This window comes from Epinephelus fuscoguttatus, linkage group LG11 (genome assembly GCF_011397635.1).
Source record: "Epinephelus fuscoguttatus linkage group LG11, E.fuscoguttatus.final_Chr_v1".
NCBI lineage: Eukaryota > Metazoa > Chordata > Actinopteri > Perciformes > Serranidae > Epinephelus > Epinephelus fuscoguttatus.
Window position 1 is genome coordinate 12195000 of NC_064762.1, and position 22757 is coordinate 12217756.

The window sequence follows — 22757 nt, forward strand, 5'->3', positions numbered from 1 at the left end:
GCCAAATAAACAGGGAAAAGAGACAAGGGATAACAGGGAAAAGTGTTGATAAAGAGCACTTGTCTCTCCGCAAAACATAATTATTTTAACAGTCTGTAATCCACACAGCATGATGCCTGAACATAGGACTTTCACATTAGAATGTCAGTTCTGCCTTAGCTGAGGCTTGAACTCACAACTTCTGAGACTGAGGTCCATCTTCTATCTCACTGAGCTAATTGGCAAGTGACAATTCATGTGTGGCTTCACAAATTGACTAAGCCAAGCACCAGGGTGCCAGACAGTAGCCATCCATGCCATGGAAAAGCACATTTCAAATTGAAAGTTCCAAAGCAGTAGCACATATGGTTGATTTGTTATGAATTGATAGATATAGTTTTGAAATTTAGAGGCTTGCTGTAGCGCCACCATCAGGACTATTGTCTTGTGTTTCCAGTTGAGGACATCTGGCATGAGACTGGACCTTTATGAAAAGTTTGGGTAGATTTCTCATATGGAAATGTTGCATGAGCTGAGGCTTGAACTCACAGTCTTCAACACCAAGAACCATCCTCTATCTCGCTGGGCTAATTGGCAAACAGAAATGTCACATGTAGCTTCACAAATTGACTAAGCCAGTCACCTGTGTGCAAGACAGCAGCTGTTAGTGTGTAAAGGCAGATTTCAAACGGCTGTCAAAAATTCAGTTATTAAGACAAAAATCTGAAAATACACAAATTGCATCTAGACAGCGTGGAGATGTTGGTAATTTGTTTTTGTTTTTTTGGGGGTTTTTTTAAGAATATTTTATTTTCAGCTTTCAATTCAGTAAGATATACATGAAAACATAAACACACAACTCCAAACCCCTTCCCCAACCCACCCACAAACTGAAAGAGAGAGAGAGGAGAAAAAATAAATAAATAGATAAATAAAATGAATAAATAAAAAATAAAAAACAAAAACAACAGTCGAGAGGCAAGGAAGACAACAGTAAGCACTGACAACAAAGAGCTTGCAAAAACTACAACCTGTCCACCATAGAAGCTGGCAATGTGTCCATATATGCTAAATAGGGCTGCCACATCTCTGTAAAAGTATTACAGTCATTCCTGAGTGTATATGTAATTTTTTCAAGTGGAGCACAGCTATTCATTTCTGAAACCCATCTTCCTATAGAAAGTTGGGAGTCAGACTTTGACGTGATGGCGATGCACTTCCTGGCAACGCACAAGGCCAGTGAGAGGAATCTCTTTTGAGCTTTTCTTAATCGTGCATCAATATTTGTAGTAATAAGCAGGTTTGAGGATCTAATGGGAGATGCAGTCCTAGGAGTTTTGTAATGATGTCAGAAAAATCATGCCAGAATGTGTTAAGTTTTGTGCATAACCAAGTGCAGTGTAGGAATGAACCCTCTAATATACTACATCTAAAACACAGGATGGATATCTCAGGTTTATATTTATGTAATTTCTGTGGCGTGAGATAGGTTTGATGAAGAAAATTATAATAATAGAATAGAATTAAGAGTGGCAGTTAGACTTTTTTGACACAATTCAGCCCAGAGCTCTGTACCTATTGTCACACCCAAGTCGGACTCCCATTTCTCCCTTGATTTATGTAAACCTGGTTTTGGAGCATCATCCATTAAGAGGGAGTACACTTTCGAAATAAGACGAGGTGCGTTACCCTCATGAAGCAGTCTTTCCAGATCACTGAGCATGGGTAAAGTCATTTCAGGTCCCAAAGCAGATTTAAGAAATGATCTTAACTGTTAATAACAAAAGAAGTTTCTGCTGGACAGATCATATTTCCAGATCTTACTTACTTTCTGGTGCCACGTTTCCAGGATCTTATTATCCACTGACATAGGTATGAGTTTGTTCTGTTTCAATGGTGTTTTGGGTGAAAATATATTTTATAGTCCAATATTTTTCTGGACTTCATGCCACATTTTGATGATATGTGTCAAGACAGGGTTGTCAGTTCTTCTGGAGATGGTTGTACGTGTCCATTTATAGATAAAGTCTGCAGGAACATTTTCTTTAAGAGCATACATTCCAATTGAAACCCAAGGTGGGACATTTTCCCTTTCAAATAAAAAAGAAACAAGTCACATTTGGGCAGCCAAATAATGCTTTTCAAGGTTAGGCAGTCGAAGACCCCCCAGTTTATAGTCCCATGTCAGTTTTTCCATTGAGACCCTTGGAGTCTTACCACTCCATATGAATTGTCTAATATGTTTATTCATATTTTTAAAAAAACTGAATGGCACTGGAATCGGTAAGGACTGAAAGAGGTACTGCAGCCTTGGTAATATATTCATTTTAATGCAATTTATTCGGCCGATCAAAGTAATAGGTAAATTCATCCATTTCTGTAAATCCTCTATTATTCGACTAACTAGTGGTAAGTAGTTGAGTTTGTACACATTTTTAAGGTTGTTATCCACCATAATTCCAAGGTATCTTATCCCGCTTGGAGACCATTTCAATGGACCTCTTTGCTGATATTCAGTGTAGTCAAAATGAGAGTGGGAGAATTTCACTTTTGTCGTAATTGACTTTATATCCAGAGACAGATCCAAATGCATGCAAAACAGTTTTTAATTTAGCAAGGGAATCAAATGGTTTTGTTAAGTACAGGATTATATCATCTGTCATAAGATTAATTTTATGTATCGTCTGGTCCACTTTCACACCCTTTATCTCTGAATCTTGTCTGATTATCTCGGCCAGAGGTTCAACAGCTATAACGAAAAGCCCAGGGGATAAGGGACACCCTTGTCTGCTCGATCTACTGAGGGGGAAGGCAGTGGACATTTGTCCATTAGTAATTATTTTGGCCTGTGGTTTCTTATAAAGCGTTCTGACCCAATTAATAAAATAGGAGCCAAATCCAAATTTAGCTAGAACCTTGAATAAATAGGGCCACTCAAGCCTATCAAAGGCCTTTTCCGCGTCCAGGGTAATGGCTATACTAGGTTCAGTACTGGAGGTTGCCATATGAATAACATTAAGTAACCTACACATGTTACTGGCAGAGGATCTCTTCTGGTTAAAGCCAACCTGGTCTCGGTTTATCAATTTTGGTAAGAATTTACTCAACCTATTTGCCATAGCTTTAGAAATCAATTTATAATCCGCATTCAAGAGTGAAATTGGTCAGAAAGAGGAGCATTTTAAGGGGTCTTTGTTTTTTTATGGATCACTGTAATTAGCGCCATTGAAAATGAATCAGGGAGGCTTTGTGTTTTAGATGCTAGATTAATTACATCCATAAGGAGAGGTATAAGCAAATCCTTAAACTCTTTATAAAATTCGGGGGGGGGGGGGGAACCCATCCTCCCCTGGTGATTTATTAGATTGCAGTGTAGATAAAGCGTTTTTGATCTCTTTGGAGGTAAATGATGAATCTAAATACCTCTGGTCGTCCTGATTCAGTTTAGACAACTCAATATTATTTAAGAATGTATCTATCGTGGACAGATCTTCTGGTGATTCCGACTCGTATAAATTAACATAAAACTTTTTAAAAGTTTCATTTATTTCTTTTGGGTTCTGTGTAATACAACCTCGTTCATCTTCAATTTGGTTAATTGTTTTTGAAATCTTCTCTTTCTTTAATTGCCAGGATAGGACTTTATGAGCCCTCTCCCCCAGTTCATAGTACCTTTGTTTCGTTCTCAAAATGTCTTTCTCAGCCCTATAAGTGCATAACGTATTATACTTGAGTGTTTTATTGACCAATAAACTGTATGTCTTCTTATCCCTATGTTGTTGAAAGTCTTTTTCCAGCCCAAGAATTTCTTTCTCCAATTTTTCCATTTCTGCTACATATGATTTTTTAAGCCCTTTTATACAGTGCCCTCCAAAAGTATTGGAACAGTGAGGCCAATTCCTTTATTTTTGTTGTAGACTGAAAATATTTGGGTTTGACATCAAAAGATGAATATGCAACTAAATATTAAGTCTCATTCACTTCAATCTATTTTAAGTTTATATGTTCCAATACTTTTGCTCACCTAAAAATTTTGTGTTCTGTCACAAATAATGCTATCTTCTAAGTTGTGTATCAGATCCAGATGTAAATACCTGGAAATAAAATCTGAAATGTTGATCTCTTGTCTCATATTCATCTTATGATGTCAAACCCAAATGTTTTCAGTCTACAACAAAAATAAACGAATTGGACTCACTGTTCCAATACTTTTGGAGGGCACTGTATTTGTTTATTAATTTGTTGCTGCATTTGTGTGGTTGCAGGAGGTAATAGGGGTTGGGGATGGATGTATTTTTTTTCTCTTATTTTTGACTACACATTTTATTTGTCAGGTCATGTTCGAGCTGCTTTGTCCTGAGCTGTTTGTAGAAAAAAAAGGAACAAATATAAAACCCAAATAATTCTGTTTAGCTAACTTTGTATCATTACTTTTTCCCCATCTGGCCTATTGGATGATTGAATTCCTAAGAGATGCAGTTATCCGTTGTCTCCTTCAGACTGGACGGGCTTTGATGCCCCTGAAGGAAGCACAAAGCAAGATGCTGGTGTGGAGCACCACCAAGAGCCCACTTTGGGTATTACACAAGTCAAGAGTCATATAACCTTAATAGTCCAGGGCCCGTATTCACAAAGATTCTCAGAGTCCTCTCAGAGAGCTCCTAACTTAGCCTAAAAATTCCTTGCAAGGAATCTTAGCTTAAGAGTGATTCAGGAAGTTTCTGAGAGCAACTCTGAGCAAGGAGGGGACAGAAACTTTTATCTTAGTGAGGAGGTGTGGTTGACCCTGTTGCTAGGTATGACGCAGTCTTCTAAAAGCTGTGATTGGTTGTTACAAAAAGGAAAAAAGAAAAAAAAGAAGAAAAATAAGTAAGTAAGACAGTGAAATCAACCGATCATAGAACTTAGACTGTATTAAGAAATGTGTAATCGTGAAAATAATTTTATGTCATGATGATGAAACTCAGCAAAATTAAATTAATTGTTACACAGCTTCAAAATGTCTGAACGTACCTCATGCACATGCCACTTATTATATTGATTTGCTCATTGTTATGTTTACTCGATGTTTTTCAAGTGTCCCAGTGCAACAGCATGTGATCTAGAGGGCTAAATACAATGACAAAGAGCAAAGTGAACCTGGAGCACTTTGTGTTCACATTGCACAGGTTAAGAGAACCGCATCGCGGACTTGAAGCGAACTATATTCAGACCACTTTCCGAGGTGGTCTAAGTACAATTCCCTTCAGATGGGTCTGAGTTCTCTTGGAGTGCTCCCATATGCGCAAAAATGCCGAGTCACTGCTCTGAATCCATTTAGAGGACTGAAAAGGACCAAGTGTCAAAACACCCTAAGATAAAACAGTTGGTTTAATACTCCTAAAGTAGAGATGAGCAAATGCAAAAGACTTGAGATCTATCTCTATAAGCAAATGATCATAAATCACAACCATATCATTTATAATACAAGTTCACAGTATTTGAAATGAGTACACAGAAGAGGATGCTTTCAAAGTTTATATAAATGTACTAAAACAGCAATGAGCAACAGACAAGTCCATCCAGATAAAGGTCATTTTGATTTCTGTTATCCTGTATATCCATGAAATGCTGTGCTTACTAATTAAGAACAAAGTATGGACACACTCATATTTACAAATTTATGACAAATTCACAGAGTGTCCACAGTTTGTGTCATTTACAAAATCTTTTCGTTGCAAACTTTTTTCCTTTTTCAAAAATAAAAGTGACATTAATCTATGTATAAAATGATCAGAAAAAAAACAAAACAGAACAGGCACTTTTAAAGTAAGGCAAGACCGTCTTATATGACTATAATACAATGATTTGATATCCACAAAGTCAGCAATGTCCAGTCTCAATTGACCAAAAGAAAAGGAAACAAAAAACTTTCATAACTTTCTGAATTTTCATATTGTCCATTTTTTTTAGAACACAAAAAGGTAAAGCACAATATTGACAGCTCTTTGCAATGACAGCTCTTTTTGGCTCTCAAAGGCCACAGTGTCTCATACAAATTCTTACAAATGAAAAGACCGCAGACTACTGACTGCAAAAAAAAGAAACATAAAAAAGTGTAATGTATTTTCAACTTGTCCTTTTTACAACAAAACTTCAAAGCAGAATATTTACAACCTTATGCATTAGCTATCTGTTAGGCCTCCACTTCTTGAGTATGAGTTTAACAGAGCTTTTTAAAGTATACATTCCTGAAATAAGTCACGAATTACATTCTCAATACAGTTCCATAGAAACCAAGGCAGCTAATAGCATCTGTTTAGTGTGAAACTATAATTTAGAGGCTTAAGGATTTCATTACTGTTAGATGCCCACTTCATTTTCTGTGAGCTTCACCTTGCTGCAAGTCAGCTGGCACATTTTCTTGCCCTTGTTTGATCAATATGCTCTCACTGCCTGGACCTATGGTTACCATAGGGCATCCGACTGCTTGAACTGGGACTAAATACTGAACACCCTCAGTGTTCAGTCTGGGTGTTATGTTACTCACAATGTCAGGACGTATAGCGGGTCCTTGTGGTTCTGCCAGGATGTAACACTGGACATACTGGTTTTGCAATCCCGCCTGCGGTCCGACAAAGTTTGGCAAAACTACCACTGGCATATACCCAAGGAGTCCTGTAGCCACATCTGGGACTAAGTGCTGAGCATCTTCAGTGTTTGACTTTGTCTTGACATCATCATTATGTTTTTCCTCTGTGTCTGGTTCTGGTTTTATATTACCATGATGTGGATTGTACTCCTCTTTAATCTGTGCGTTTCCCGGGAGAGGACTGCCACAACCTTCACTCACTGGACTCCCACTCAATGGCACTAACATTTCAGTGTCTGGTTCTGATTTCATATTGCCATAATGTGGCTCATACTCCTCCTCTTTCTTCTGTATGTTTCCCTGGAGAGGACTCCCACTCATCTGCACTATTGTCCCAGTGTCCAGTTCTGGTTTCATATTGCCATACTGTGGATCGTACTTCTCCTCTTTTGTCTGTATGTTTCCCTGGACAGGACTAGCACAAGCTTTACTCTCAAGACTCCCACTCATGGGCACTGCCGTCTCAGTGTCCAGTTCTGGATTCATATTGCCAAATTGTGCATCGTACTCCTTCTCTCCGATCTGTATGTTTCCCTGGAGAGGACTGTCACAACCTTCACTCACTGGACTTCCACACATTGGCAGTGCCGACCAAGGATCTATTGAGAACTCAGTGTCCTCACAAGACCCAGCCACCTCATTAGTTTCGACATCATTAAGAAAATCATCATCACTGGAATCTGAATGGTTTCTGCCCATTCTCTTTTTTTTGTTTGGTTCTTTCCTGGAATGCTTTTTTGGTTTCTCATTATGTGTCCCGGGAGCAAATATAAATGGCAACTTGAAGACTTCATGTGGTCTGTTTCGATTCATGTCACGTTGCTTGACCATAGCTTGGACTTTGGATGTAGTAGCTATGGAAAATTCCCAGCGCCTGTGATGTTGTGAGCTAAGATCAAAGTTATAGTCAAGAATGTCAAACATAGTGTGTGGCATGTAGTTTCCTGGATTCTTGACTGCAAATTTATGGATCTCACACACTACAGCTCTCGTCAATAAATCCAAGTCCAGTTTCTCTTTCTCGCCTGATTTTGATGTGACATCTAGATCCAGACCTATCTCTGTGCAATGGGGAAAACATTTCCCTTTTCTCTGTTGATGTGTCTTTGATTTTACGACACTTGTGTTAGGACTTGGCAGCGTGGGTCTTTCCTCCTTAGTTTGAAGTGCCAGCATCCTTTTTTTAATAGTTTCCTTCCTTTCACTGATCTGCGTGGCAGATGCTTCAACAGGTTTACTTAAATGCCTGGGTTGTCTTTGTGGCTGAGAAACAAAGGCTTCATCCAACCATGCGTGTCCACCATCCTTGTGTATTTCTTTACTAAGCCACACTTTGTTCCATATATCTACAGGCTGCAGGCTCATGTTGAAGTTGTTTTCAATGATTGCACGAATGGTGTTATTTTTTGACCCACACAATTTTTTGGCAAAACTAGCCACTTCAACGATAATCCCACTTGTCAATACATGCATGTCAAGTTTATCTTTCGGTTGGTCTTTGTTCACACACAGGTTCAAACCTATTTTCTTGCAGCGAGGGTAGCGGTCCATTATAGTCTCCTCTGTTGCTGAGGAGGTAAGGGAAGGATCCTTTGCAGGCTTTTGTTCTATGCAGTTTGCATCTGCAGAAACTGTGTCTAGCATTATATGTGGACGAGGATGATGCATTTCACTGGGATTGGATTCATCCTGATGAAGCTTATCATTTCTGTCTTGATAGCATTTAGGGCAATAGTTAGGACTGTCAGAAATAGGTTCTTGTATGTCAGGGAGTTCAAAAGGCATATTCATTCGAGGATTGCTACTTTTGTGCTTTCTTAGCCCCAAAACTTTTTTCCAAATTTGCAGCGTAAAGGCACTGCGATGCAGCTCACTCTTGAAATCAAGATGAAAATTATACTCCAGTATCTCTGTGATGAAATACTTTTCTGCTGAGTGCAGTGCGTTGGCAAATGTATCCACTTCGGCCATGATGCCATTGGTCAGTAACTTGGGATCAAGATTCTGCTTTACTCCAGATCCTACATTGAAATCAATGCCCAATGTTTTGCATCTGGGGTAAGAATATAATGGGCAATGTTCTCCGTGAGGTATTGAGAGGATTTGCTGCATTTGATTGGCCCGCAATTTCCACAGCTTTAAATCTAACTCTTCTGGGTATTCAGTCTTGTCGTCCATTACTGCGGCCTGGGAATATCCAGTACCACTTGCATCTAAAGTTTGGTCATTCTGGCAATCTTGATTTAGGTTTGTTGCTTTTGTGCCCTTTATTTTCAAATGTTTTGAAAGTTTTGATGATAGATTCTTTTGCTCACATACAGCAGCAACAATTCTTCTGGTATCTCCACTTTGCAAATCGAAATCAAAATTGTGTCTGAGAATGTCAAGACAAATCTGCTCAAATGTTCCACACAATTGTTCTGCAAAGTTTGTCACTTCAGTCATTGCTCCATTGGTCAGTTTGTTGATATCCAGTTTTGTGTTTTGTTTACAGTTGTTGACGTGTAGCTTCAGACCAATTTCCTTGCAGAAGGGATGAGGATCCACAATCATCTCTGATATATGTTCTTTGCTTTCAGTGTGTGAATCAGAAGGACACACAGGAGCAACATCACATTCTTCCATTCTTGATTCGATGCTGAGTTCAGAATTGACACTGTCCATGCTCTGATTTGCCATATTTATTGACAGCATGGGACCAGGAAGTTCAAAGACCTCTTTTGAGAATCTGACTACATCTTCGCAACTTCTCAGTTTTCTTACTCTTTTCATAATTTCACATGTGAAAAGGTCCCTCTGGTGTTGACTCTGCAGGCCAAAGTCAAAGTTGTACTCAAGAATCTCCATGATGAAATCCTGTTGAGATGAATTCATTGCTAGAGCAAATTTAGCAACTTCAAGCATAACAGAATTAGTTAAAGAGTCAACACTGATGTGTTGCTTTGGGCCAAATCCTACATTGAACTTAATGCCTGCTTTCTTGGACATGGTGAATTTACCTAACTGTTTGTTTGGTGAGGAGAGGATTTGTTTTATACGGTTAGCACGCAACTTCCACAGGGTGTTCTCTGTTCCCATTTCCTCTTGCTCCATGTCACATTCATTTGGCACAAGAGTCTGTGTTTGCTCTTCACCCCCTGAATCTGTGATGTTCACATCTAGATCTGACTCTCTCTTTCTGTTTTTGAACGCTTCTTTCAATTCACTTTTCCGCATGGATGTTGCCTGTTTCACTTTACTTGCATGTCTAAATTGTTTTTGTGGATACTGCTGAATTACATAGACTTCACTTAACCAGGCCTGACTGGCAGATTTTTCATTCTTCCTCGGCAATGCAAGGAACATTGCTGCAGGATTGACACCTTGCCTCTGCATGTCGATTTTGAAGTTGTGTTCAAGGACATCATTGATGATGATACATTTTGACCCACACAGTTTTATGGTAAAACTGGACACTTCATTTATAATGCCGTATGTCAATAAACGCAAGTCCATTTTATCTTTTGGTTGGTCTTTGTCTACGCACAGGTCCAGACCAATTTTCTTGCAGTGAGAGTACCTGTCAATTATTGTTTCCGCTGCTGCTGAGAGAGTCGAGGACAGATCCCTTGCAGGCTTCTGTGCTGTGGAGTTTGCATCAGCAAAGAATGTGTCAGTCATGGTATGTGGACGGGGATGATGCATGTGACCAGCGTCAGATTCATCCTGATGAAGCTTGTCAGTTCTGACTTGATAGCATCTGGGGCAACAATTGGTAGATTCTTGTATGTACCTCAGGTCAGGGAGTTCAAAAACCATATTCAATCGAGTAGCTGTGAATTTTTTATTCCTACGTGCTGCTCGAATTACATGCAAAGTTCGATATGCAAATGCAATGCGATGCAGCTCATTCTTGAAATCAAGATGAAAATTGTACTCCAGTATATCTGTGATGAAATACCTTTGGGATGATAGCAAGGCTGTGGCAAACTTGTTCAGTTCATCCATGATGCCATTGGTCAGTAACTTGGGATCAAGATTTTGTTTAACTCCAGATCCTACATTGAAATCAATGCCAATTTCTTTGCATCTGGAGTAAGAATAAAACGGGCAATGTTCTTCGTGAGGTACTGAGAGGATGTACTCAATATGACTGGCCCGCAATTTCCACAGCATTAAATTGTGTTCATCTTGCTGTTGAATGTCAGCAGAAGTGTCTACATATTGGTCTATGGTAGCAGCCTCGGAAGGACCAACATTGCTTGCATCTAAATTTGGGCTATTCTGGCAATCCAGTTGCAACATTGTTGAATAATCTGTTCCTGTGCCTTTTATTTCCCTGTCGAGGCTTGCACAGTTTGATAGATTCTTCTGCTCCATTATGGCAGGAATTCGTGCAAGAATATCTCTGGCGAGATCAGATTGTCCACTTTGCAAATCGAGATCCAAGTTGTGTCTCAGAATGTCAAGACAAATCTGCTCAAATGTTCCACACAACTGTTCTGCAAAGTTTATCACTTCAGTCATTGCTCTACTGCTCAGTCTGCTGATATCCAGCTTTTTGTTTGGTTTTCTTTTGTTCACATGCAGTTTCAGACCTATTTTGTTGCAGAAAGGATAAAGATCCATTATCGTCTGTGAAATGTGTTCTTTGGTGTTAGCATTTACATTCGAAGGACACACAGGGGCAACATCACAATCCTCAACTCTCAATTCACTGCTGAGTTCAGGATTGACACTGCCCATGCTCTGATTTGCCATATTTACTGACGACATGGGACCAGGTAGTTGCAAATACTCTTTTGAGAATCTGACTGCATCTCCACAACTTCTCGAATTTCTTACTCTTTTCATAATTTCACATATGAAAAGATCCCTCTGGTGTTGACTCTGCAGGCCAAAGTCAAAGTTGTACTCAAGAATCTCCATGATGAAATCCTGTTGAGATGAATTCATTGCTAAGGCAAATTCAGCAACTTCAAGCAGAAGAGAATTAGTTAAAGAGTCAACACTGATGTGTTGCTTTGGGCCAAATCCAACATTGAACTCAAGGCCTGCTTTCTTGGACCAGGAGTATTCACCAAACGCTCTGTTCGGTGAGGAGAGGATTTGTTTTACACGGTTAGCACGCAACTTCCACAGAGTCTCTGTTCCCATTTCCTCTTGCTCCATGTCACATTCAGTTTGCTCATTTCTACGAGTCTGTGTTTGCTCTTCACCTCCTGAATCTGTAATGTCACCCCAGTCTAGATCTGACTCTCCTAGAGGACAAGTGTAGTTGTTCTCTGTTCCCATTCTCTCTGGTGCTGTGACTTTTCCCTTGCTTTGTAGTGCCAGCTTTCTGTTTTTGAACGTTTCTTTCAATTCACTTTTCCGCATGGATGTTGCCTGTTTCACTTTACTTGCATGTCTAAATTGTTTTTGTGGATGCTGTTGAATTACATAGACTTCACTTAACCAGGCCTGACTGGCAGATTTTTTATACTTCGGTACTGTAAGGGACATGGCTGCAGGATTGACACCTTGCCTCTGCATGTCAATTTTGAAGTTGTGTTCAAGGACATCACTGATGATCTTCATTTTTGTCCCACACAGTTTTATGGTAAAACTGAACACTTCAGTTATAATGCCATTTGTCAATAAATGCAAGTCCACTTTATCTTTTGGTTGGTCTTTGTCTACGCACAGGTCCAGACCTATTTTCTTGCAGCGAGAGTACCTGTCAATTATTGTTTCCGCTGCTGCTGAGAGAGTCGAGGACAGATCCTTTGCGGGCTTCTGTGCTGTGGAGTTTGCATCAGCAAGGAATGTGTCAGTCATGGTATGTGGACAGGGATGATGCATGTGACCAGGGTCAGATTCATCCTGATGAAGCTTGTCAGTTCTGACTTGATAGCATCTGGGGCAACAATTGGTAGATTCTTGTATGTACCTCAGGTCAGGGAGTTCAAAAACCATATTCATTCGACTAAAGTTGAACTTTTTACGTGCTGCTTGAATTGCATACCAAGTTCGATATGCAAATGCACTGCGATGCAGCTCATTCTTGAAATCAAGATGAAAATTGTACTCCAGTATATCTGTGATGAAATACTTTTGGGATGATACCAAGGCTGTGGCAAACTTGTTCAGTTCATCCATGATGCCATTGGTCAGTAACTTGGGATCAAGATTTTGTTTAATTCCAGATCCTACATTGAAATCAATGCCAATTTTTTTGCATCTGGAGTAAGAATAAAATGGGCAATGTTCTTCATGAGGTACTGAGAGGATGTACTCAATATACCTGGCCCGCAATTTCCACAGCATTAAATTGTGTTCATCTTGCTGTTGAATGTCAGCAGAAGTGTCTACATATTGGTCTATGGTAGCAACCTCGGAAGGACCAACATTGCTTGCATCTAAATTTGTGCTGTTTTGGCAATCCAGTTGCAACATTGTTGAATAATCTGTTCCTGTGCCTTTTATTTTCCTGTCGAGGCTTGCACAATTTGATAAATTCTTTTGCTCCATTATGGCAGGAATTCGTGCAAAAATATCTCTGGCAAGATCAGATTGTCCACTTTGCAAATCAAGATCCAAGTTGTGTCTGAGAATGTCGAGACAAATCTGCTCAAATGTTCCACACAACTTTTCTGCAAAGTTCATCACTTCAGTCATTGCTCCATTGGTCAGGTTGTTGATATCCAGTTTTTTGTTTGGTTGAATTTTGTTCACATGCAGTTTCAGACCTATTTTCTTGCAGAAGGGATAAAGATCCACAATCTTCTGTGATGTAAGTTGTTTAGTTTCGGCATGTGAATGAGGCAGACGTACCAGAACAACAGCACACTCCTTAATTCTCAATTCACTGCTGAGTTCTGGAGTTACTCCAACCACACTCTGATTAGCCATATTCATTTTTGATGACATGGGTCCAGGCAGTTGAAAAACCTCTTTTGAGAATCTGACTGCATCTTCACAACTTCTCAGCTTTCTTACTCTTTTCATAATTTCACATGTGAAAAGATTCCTCTGGTGTTGACTCTGCAGGCCGAAGTCAAAGTTGTACTCAAGAATCTCCATGATGAAATCCTGTTGAGACGAATTCATTGCCAAGGCAAATTTAGCAACTTCAAGCAGAACAGAATTAGACAAAGAGTCAACACTGATGTTTTTCTTTGGGCCAAATCCAACATTAAATTCAAGGCCTGCTTTCTTGGACATGGTGAATTGACAATACTCTTTTTCTGTCTTTGGTGAGGAGAGGATTTGTTTTACACGGTTAGCACGTAACTTCCAAATGATCTCTGTTCCCATTTCGTCTTGCTCCATGTCATGTTTATTTGATGCATTTCTTGGAGTCTGTGATGGCTCTTCCCCTCCACAAAGCCCTCTTTCATCAGGTTGACTTGCAAATGGTGGGTTCACATTTGAGTTTACAGTTGGTGAACTGGATGAGATTTCAGTGGTGGTGAATAAAGGCGTACAAAAACCAAGATAACTTGGTTCTGAGTCTCCAGCAATGTCAGAGCTCAGTGAACAACTTTTTGGGCTTTGTAAGTGATCCAGTTTGCCAGTGTATCCTGGATTTGTGACTTTGTCAGAGTCTTGATCAGACTCTCCTAGTATGAAAGTGTGACAATGATCTCCCTCCGCTTTTTCACTGGTACACAAATCAGTGTGATGAGAGAGTGAGTTTGTCTCCATGTCTTCAAACTGTCCTATTCTGTGTCTTTTGTTCCTCCTTTCACTTGAGCTTGACAGTGCCCTCTTTTTCTGGTTACTTTTTAAATCAGACTGTCTTCTTTTCATCACGTCCTTGAGGTGATACTGTGAGGCTTCCACATTGGACAGTGTTGAAAACTTAGTTCTTTTTAAGGGGTTTGTCTGGAAGGAAAACTGCTCATCTTTAAAATTTAGGCTAATTTTGGTACCAGTGGCGAGGAGTCGATTTCTTCTTCTCAGCAGTTGAGATATCTTGAACCAAAGTCGACTTTTCCCTTGTTGACTTTTGAGATCAAGTTCAAAATTGTGCTCCAACACATCAAGAACAATAGGGCTGTAGGATGCAGTCAGTATCCTGGTAAAGTGTACTAATTCTAACATCACGCCCTTTGTCAGCAAATCTGGATCTAGACTTTGTTTCGACCCAACGTCAAGGTTCAGACCAATTCCTTCACAGTAAGGAAACAAAGGGGGAAGACAATCCTCCTGTAGTTCTTCTGCTGACAGTGCTTTTGAATACTTAAATTCATACTCATGTTCACTGTCATCACCAGGTGCTATGCCCATCTCTACTGAGAGGCCTTCTGTCTTTAAGTGTTCTTTGGGTGTTACTTGTGAACACCTGAATTCATCCTCATGTTCACTGTCATCACCAGGTGCTTTGTCCATCTCTACTGAGAGGCCTTCTGTCTGTAAGTATTCTTTGGATGTTACTTGTGAACATTTGAATTCATCCTCGTGTTGAAAGTCATCACCAGGTGCTTCGTCCATCTCTTCTGAGAAACCTTCTGTCTGCAAGTATTCCTTGGATGTTACTTGTGAAAACTTGAATTCATCTTCATGTTCACTATGATCAGTTTCATCCATCTCCACCAGGTGCTCTGAAGATGCAGTGGTCAGTCCATAGTTGCTGTTGCGTTCTGCCTTAGATGATGTGTCAAACAGAGTGAAAACTTCATTTTTATCTTTAGGAGGTTTCCTGATCAGCTCTTTGACTTTGTAATGAATACGAGCAGAAAAATCAATCCGCTGTTGCTCATTTTCAAAGCCTAGATCAAAATTGTTCTCCAAAATATTTGTCAAAAAACGCCTTTTACTCTTGTTCACGATTTTAGCAAAGTTACAAATCTCAAGTATGACACCATTGGTCACTAACTGTAAGTCCAGTTTTTTCTGTGTGCTGGATGCTACATTAAAGTCCAATCCTATTCTATTGCTGAAATAGAATGGATCTGGACGTCTTGAATATTTCTTAACATGCATAATGCGCCACTGCCATACTTTGTTGGCGTCCATCTTCTTTGTCCTGCAGGTGTCTGTGTTGTCCATCTACAGTGGTCTAGTGTTCTGCTTGGTCATCCATGTCTTCCTTTCCTGCGTTCAAGTCAGGAGAAAAAAGGACAAATGACACACTATATCTCATCTGTGAGTCATACACAGTTGGAATGTATCATGTAATATTTATCAGAGTAAAACACACAACATTTGTAGCGCTGACCTTCGAATCCATTCAACTTCAGAGCTCAGAACGAAATTAATTCAAAGCATTCAATTCCAACACTAGAATTAAGATAAAAATATTCACAAACGAAAAAACACTAATGGTCGGTGATAAGTAGTGTTTAACTTTTGATTGAACACTAAATTTAAACCCTCGGCGCACACTGCAGCACAATCAAACAGATGCGCAACTCAGAGCATCAGAAGTGTCTCTGACACCAGACTCAGAGCAGACTGGTGGAACTGGAAAATGCATATTAGGCCTACTAGTTACTACTTTCCAGTTTGTTAAACATGCTGCAAAAAAGTCGCAGCCAAAGGATCAAACACGAGCAACATGATACAATACCTGCAGGACAACCACCCGGCTTTACATGCGCAAGTAAAGGTAAATGCACAATAACTGGGTTAAAATACGTTAATCTCAATTTATCTAATGTAACACTGAATTAAAAATTAGTTAGTGTGTCATTTGCAATTAATGGCGTAGTGGTATGATACGAGTTGGGCTTACAGTGCAACATGACAAGCTAAGGCACGTCTCAGAAACTTTTTTGATGGATAGTTTTGCAGTTTGTGTGCACACAGCGTGAGGTTGAAATGGTTTTGGGCACGTGTAGCTCTTGGAGTGAGATGACAGGCAGAAACTCACGTCCACACGAGTGCGGGATTTCACAAATGCACGTTGTTTATTTTTACATCAACTTAAAAACACTCCAAGCTTACCAAGCCCGGTTGTACGGCTACTACCAGGGCTGGACGATTATGGCAAAAATAATAATCACGATTATTTTGATTGATATTGAAATCACGATTAATAAACACGATTATTCATTGATTTCAAAACTCCACCAAAACTCAACTTTAAATATAACTTAAAAGAAGAGCCAGACATAAATTAATAACAAGTAAACAAAAAATAAAAATAAAAATAATAATAGTACATTACCATAATAATAGCAATAAAAACAATAAATAAAAATAAATACTAGGGCTGACCCAAAAAATCTGAAGCTTTGAAGCTTCATTCGATGGCAAGGGATTCGATTGTGAATTTTTTTTTTTTTTTGAATATTCTGCCTTTATTTTCTCCCATTTTTTGGGGGGGTGGGGGACCTTGAACGCAACGCCATCTCCGACCGCTCGTGTTGCCTTGGGGGGCAGACACGACAGCGTGACAAACTTTGCAAACAAAATCCTTTTGCTCGACATCCGTCAACTTGAAGCCAAAATGTTTCCAGATGACTCAAGTTGTCCTACCTTTCTTCTCAACCAAAGGCTGCCTTTCTGCCATGTTCTCAATCACTTGCTCCACATATTATTGATCCACACACGTCTCACGCTTGCTGCTGCTGCACATAACACAGGTGCATTCATGGTGCTTTTCCAGCACAGGAACTTACATACACGCCGCACCGTGCAGCGCATTAATCGTTTTTCTTCGATTATGTTTTTATGATCGTGAGAAGCCAAAATCGAAATCATGATTAAAATTCGATTAATCGTCCAGCCCTAGCTACTACATTTTCATACATGAACAAAATAGTTTCCACATGTACTTAAAACCATCACTGTTGTGTTGAGAGATAAAAGAAAAAGCAGGAGCACAAGTAACGTTATACGTCTGACCACCACTGGGTGCGCTCAACAGACTCAAATCATAACAGGCGCTGCTTGATGACGTTGCTGCTAGGCGACACAGTATACACCATGTTAAAGGCACATTTCATATATTCGACTGTTAGAAGTTCAAATCCTTTTTTTAGTCTCACTGTCAGACTGTTTCAGTGTCAGTGTGCAGTGTGGAAGATAGACGTAATGTCTTCTCAAGGTCCTCAGTCAGTGAACAGTCAGCATTAGTATTACCTCATTTTGCTTCCTCCCATCTGTGTTAAGTAAATGTTGGACTTGTCCTTCCAGCACGATGTCTGTTTCATTTATTATTAACACTGCATGAGATATGCTCTCAAATTATTTGTGTAATTGTAATTTAAAGAGAACAAAAAGACACGCACATCCTAGATAAAACTTAGACTGCTGGACCACAAAGAGGCATGTAGTGAAAGTAGAGTCCGCACACTACTTTTTGGTTACTTTTCTTTGTTGCTATATTATTTTTGTTATGTTGGCATGGAAATAAATTAAACTTAAAGATCTATAAGGAGTGTTCATGTGATTTTACACATTTATAGAGTGAAATTAATGAATGCATAATAATCGTGATAATCGTAAAACCATTATTATTTCTCTGACAATAATCGTACCAAGAAAATCTATAATTGTGACATCTGTAGTCAGGGCATATTTTAAAGTGCAACCACACATCTAATGACCTCTTGGACATGTCTGCCAGCTCTGAGTGCGCTTGCTGTCAGTATCGGACTGGTGGGGGTTAGTGTTGCATTCAAGGCCTCCTCCCAAAAAACGGGGAAAAAAGCGCCGAAGCTTTGAATGTATTTTTTTTCTACAATCGAATCCCTTGCCATCGAACAAAGCTTCAAAGCTTCAAATTTTTTGGGTCAGCCCTAAACATTTGATACTCATAGATTCTTAAATGTGAGGATTTGCAGGTTTGTCTCTTTCTTCTTGTTAACTTAAAGAAGAGATTAAACACTTAACAATTATGACTGTGGTTTGTTTGAATTTTAACTTTTGCAAGATACGACACAGCTATTAAACTTGATATCCACCTCGCTTTCCTGGAAAACCTGATTGTGATTTTCCCGTTTCACCAGCTGGGCAAGGCCATCTTACAACTTAAGTCAAGTTCAGGCAGCTTTTCACTTTCACCGCTGACATTTAGACTCCATGGGAACAGGTCCTACCACTATATTTGGTCTTAAGCCCCATTTCCACCAAGCAGTACGGTACAGTTTAGTTTGGTATGTCGTTTTTCACCCCTCTGTTGGGGTACCTAGCACACAGATCTGGTACTAAAAGGTGGAGCTGTGAACACGACAGTCTGTTGATTGGTCAGTAGAGGACGGTCACTCTGCTTTGGGCTGAGTTGTGTCTGCTTTTGAGGCTCATGTAACCACTGTTCATACTGTGGAGAGTTTTATTAGTAAACTGTAACTATAAAATGAAAGGATGTTGTGCTGCCTCTCACAGCAGCTGGAGTCAGAGAAATAGTGATTTCATTTACTGGGCCAACTGCCGGCAACTTGTAAGGTGGAATGTTTACTTGTAATGTTACTCAACGCATGAGTTGACGACATGAATCCATCAGCGCAGCTTAAATTTCAATGTGACAATTTTGACCATTACTTTAGTTTTTATTGTCTCTCTTAGATGACATACACTTTAAGTCACAAGTGGATCTTCAAGCATTTGTTTATATTAATTTCAACTGGGTTATGTAAACTGCATTCATTCAAATCCTCACTTGGTGTCATTCCTTTGGGCTCTGGCAACACTAAACTCCTGAGCTTGCCTGAGAAGGACTGAATGCACGAACCTGCTACTTTTAAATATCCAGTGGAGAGAGACTCTCACTGCAGCATGTTTTATTTTGTTCTGAAAATGTTGGCATGCAACCTAATCCTGTGGATGATAAACAGATGCAGACTTCCTTCTGTGTCAAAATACAGTGAGTGCTTGACGGAGCAGTAGGTGACAACAACTCCGCCCATATTTTAGGATACTGTTAACAGTGGAAACACTAATTGGACCTTTAGTCTAGGTATCATGTCTGAAGGGTTACTTTGGGTTCCAAAAGTACCATACCGAAAGTGTTGGGTGGAAATGGAGCTTTATTGGCTCAAAAACCATAGCCAATTAATTTTTACTTTGTCCGTGATTCTTCTATCTCATCATAACTCTCAAACCCTATTACATCAACACTTGTTAAAAACAAGTTAAATTATAGCTGCTGCGCAGCAATGGTTGGGGCTGGACAAATTTAGGCAATTCTGAGTAACAAGAGGCAGAATAGGAAGACAACAAGAAAGTTGCCATTACAATGTACATTTTGCATTAGTTAAGGCTTGAACTCACAACCCTCTGACACCAAGGTGCATCTTCTATCTGACTAAGCTAATTAGCAAGTGACAACTCATCTGTGGCTTCACAAATTGACTAAGCCAGCCACAAGGGTGACAGCAGCTGTCAAGGCAGATTTTAAACTGCAGTCATAAATTCAATTATCAAGACAAATACCTGAAAATACACATATTGCATCTACACAGCATGGAGATGTTAATTTGTTTTTCCAACAATGATTGATTTACTCCATAACTGAAAAACTGATGTTTAAAATGCCATTCTTGCATTGACTCCAACTGTTCACGAGAGCAGAATTCAAAATGCTGTCAAAAATTCAGTTCTTGATATAAAATTCTGATATTTGCCAAACATCTACCATGACTCGAAAATTTTGTCAATTCTTTTCATGAACATTGAAAATGTATTTAGCAAGAACTTAGCAAGTATATGTTTACAGTACTGTTTATAGTCAAACATTTTGATGCACTGCAGGCTAAATTTTTGATAAATCAAAAATCTGTGAGGACAGTTTGTGGAAGCCAGTCTGAAGATGCTCTGTAGCAAGTGGGTCCCAGTTTTGGTACCGTGACAACACTAATCTGGAGGGGGTTCATCTGCAAAAACTAATGAAAAACTAAACAACGGCATTCGGTATTCGGCCAAGCATTTAATTTTATTCGGCTTCAGCCACAAATTTTCATTTCGGTGCATCCCTAGCAAAAACTGTGGGAGGACATAGGTTTAAGAAGTTTTACAGATTTTGAAAAAAAAAAAAAAAAAAAAAAAAGAGTAATGAACTTCATAATTTGCAATACAATGTACAAAAGGTCTTTCAGTATTGAGGCTACATTTTGGTGAAAGTTGTGAAGCTGTACCACATATGGTTGATTTGTTACAAATATTGAAGTTTGACTGCAGTGTCATATCTTGCCTAAGGTAAAGTTCAAATGTACCACAATCATACTGTTCAGTGTTTCATCTCCACTTAAGTATCTGTGGGTTTTTAGACTGCTGATCAAAAACATAGATCATTTCTTTGGGTCTCTGGGTATTTGTGATGGGCATTAAACAATATCTGACATTGCCTTGGCTAAATGATTAAACACTAAAACCAAACACTAAACTAAAACCATGTTGCAATTAAGTTGTAAGTATTTCTTTAGAAATGAGATAGAGTGATTCCTCAAGCAGCAATGCGCGGGAGCTGGTGTGTTTTGATTTCGTCACAGTACAACTGTAGTACTGCATACTTATATTTAAGACTAACTGACCCATAGGTATCAAAAGCTTTGCTGATACAGTACGTATGTCTCTGTAAAAGAAGAACACATCTCTAGGCATAAAAGCACTGAATATTTCTGATTCTGAAACTAAACATGACATTAATGTTAAGTCTCCGCATCGGTCACAATGTGTTACATTAATGCCAATCTTTTGAAAAATCATCTCTGTACACTGCCCATATTCTCTGTTCTTCTTCTACTGTGATAACTGTTATGCACCTAAGTACCAGGGCAAACTCCTTACATGTGAAAACCTAATTGGCAATAATCAAGACTCTAGTTACAGACCAGTGTGATGTGAGTTTGCTCCACACCTTGTAAGACATGATTTAGGTTAGCAAACGGCTCCTCCAACATGTCTGGCCCACACTGCATGTCTGCATCCTGGTTGGATGTACTCGGCAATGGGACGTGTTGGTACTGTGCAAGCCTGAAAGAAACAAGTTTGAATGCTCATTAACTCGTGTATGCAAGACTTGCATGGCACTCCCAAAATATGAACTTCAACAACAGAAGAGAAAAGGAAATTTCTCAAGAAATTTTGAGTGTATGCCTGTTGCTAGGTGGACATATCAATGCTAATATTACCAGTACAAGTAAAAAGCCACGGGTCACATCCATCATTCCTATGAAGTCTATAGGTTCATGGGACACACACTGTGTTTGTCTATTCGACTAGCTCTCAATATTCCATCCCAGTGTTCCCGCTTCATTCATTTAGCAGCGGCATGTCGTGTTTGATTGCGTTATCAAAACACGCCGCTATTATTCGGCCTTGCTTTTCACTTATTTCACCGAATACAGAATCTGTGTTTTTTTGCAATATCCGAATATATTCGGTTACTGAATATTCGGTGCATCCCTATTAAAAAAGTATTAACAAAATGTTTAAAAATTCATTTCAAACTTTTTAAAATTACATCAAGGCACCAGATATAGATACAGTCGGCAATGACGGGAATGCCCACAAACGTCACAACCGGTTAGAGCCGAGGGGGAAAACAAACCGGTCTCTGCCATTAGCCACAATGCCGAAGAGTTGCTGTGTGCCCTTTTGCACCGCAAATAAACAAAAAATATCACCAATTAAGGTTTAACATTTGACCAAATAATAAAACGGAACCACAAAGGAGGACAAAATGGCTTCAATCTATCACAAGAGAGGATGAGTTTGCCAGATTATGGGACCCAACAACAAAACCTGTGTATGTCTGCAGTCAGCACTTCATTTCAGGTAAGTTTAATGTAATGTAAACCATTTCCAAACAATCATAGACTATGTCAGGGGTATCAGGAATATTAGATTAATTGTTTAAACACTAGTGAACTTTGTACTACATTTGTAATTTGTGTAGATTTCCTCGCAACATGTACAAAAGTACTAAAGTTCTTTACCGAGTACGGTATATGTAAAAAAAAAGAAAGAAAGAAAGAAAAAAAGTGCCGGCTCTGAAATGTACTCCAAGCATAAAATAAAATATAGCCCTCTGAAGGACATTTCTATTGCCTGTTTCTGTGCAAAGCTAAAAGCTCTCTTCTGGTAGCTTGAAACCATTTTGTCCTCCTTTGTGGTTCCGTTTTATTATTTGGTAAAATGTAAAACTTTAAGTGGTGATTTTTTTTTTTTGTTTATTTGCGGTGCAAAAGGGCACACAGCAACTCTTCGGCATTGTGGCTTAAGGCAGGGACTGGTT

The 22757-nt window shown here is 39.2% G+C and overlaps 1 protein-coding gene across 8 annotated transcripts in view; it reads right to left on the minus strand.

The window, feature by feature from the left end:
• Nucleotides 1-5481: 5481 nt before the first annotated feature.
• LOC125897234 (uncharacterized) overlaps nucleotides 5482-22757 on the minus strand; it is a 36551-nt gene continuing 19275 nt past the window's right edge. For 2 of the 8 annotated variants that reach the window (XM_049590407.1, XM_049590404.1), the window contains one exon: nucleotides 5482-9325. In XM_049590407.1, coding sequence (XP_049446364.1) covers nucleotides 6335-9325 — 2991 coding nt within the window. In that variant the 3' untranslated portion in view covers nucleotides 5482-6334. Of the gene's footprint in view, nucleotides 15671-21377; nucleotides 21494-22757 lie in introns of all 8 variants that reach the window. The other 6 variants (XM_049590405.1, XM_049590402.1, XM_049590403.1 and 3 more) reach the window with 6 other exon arrangements.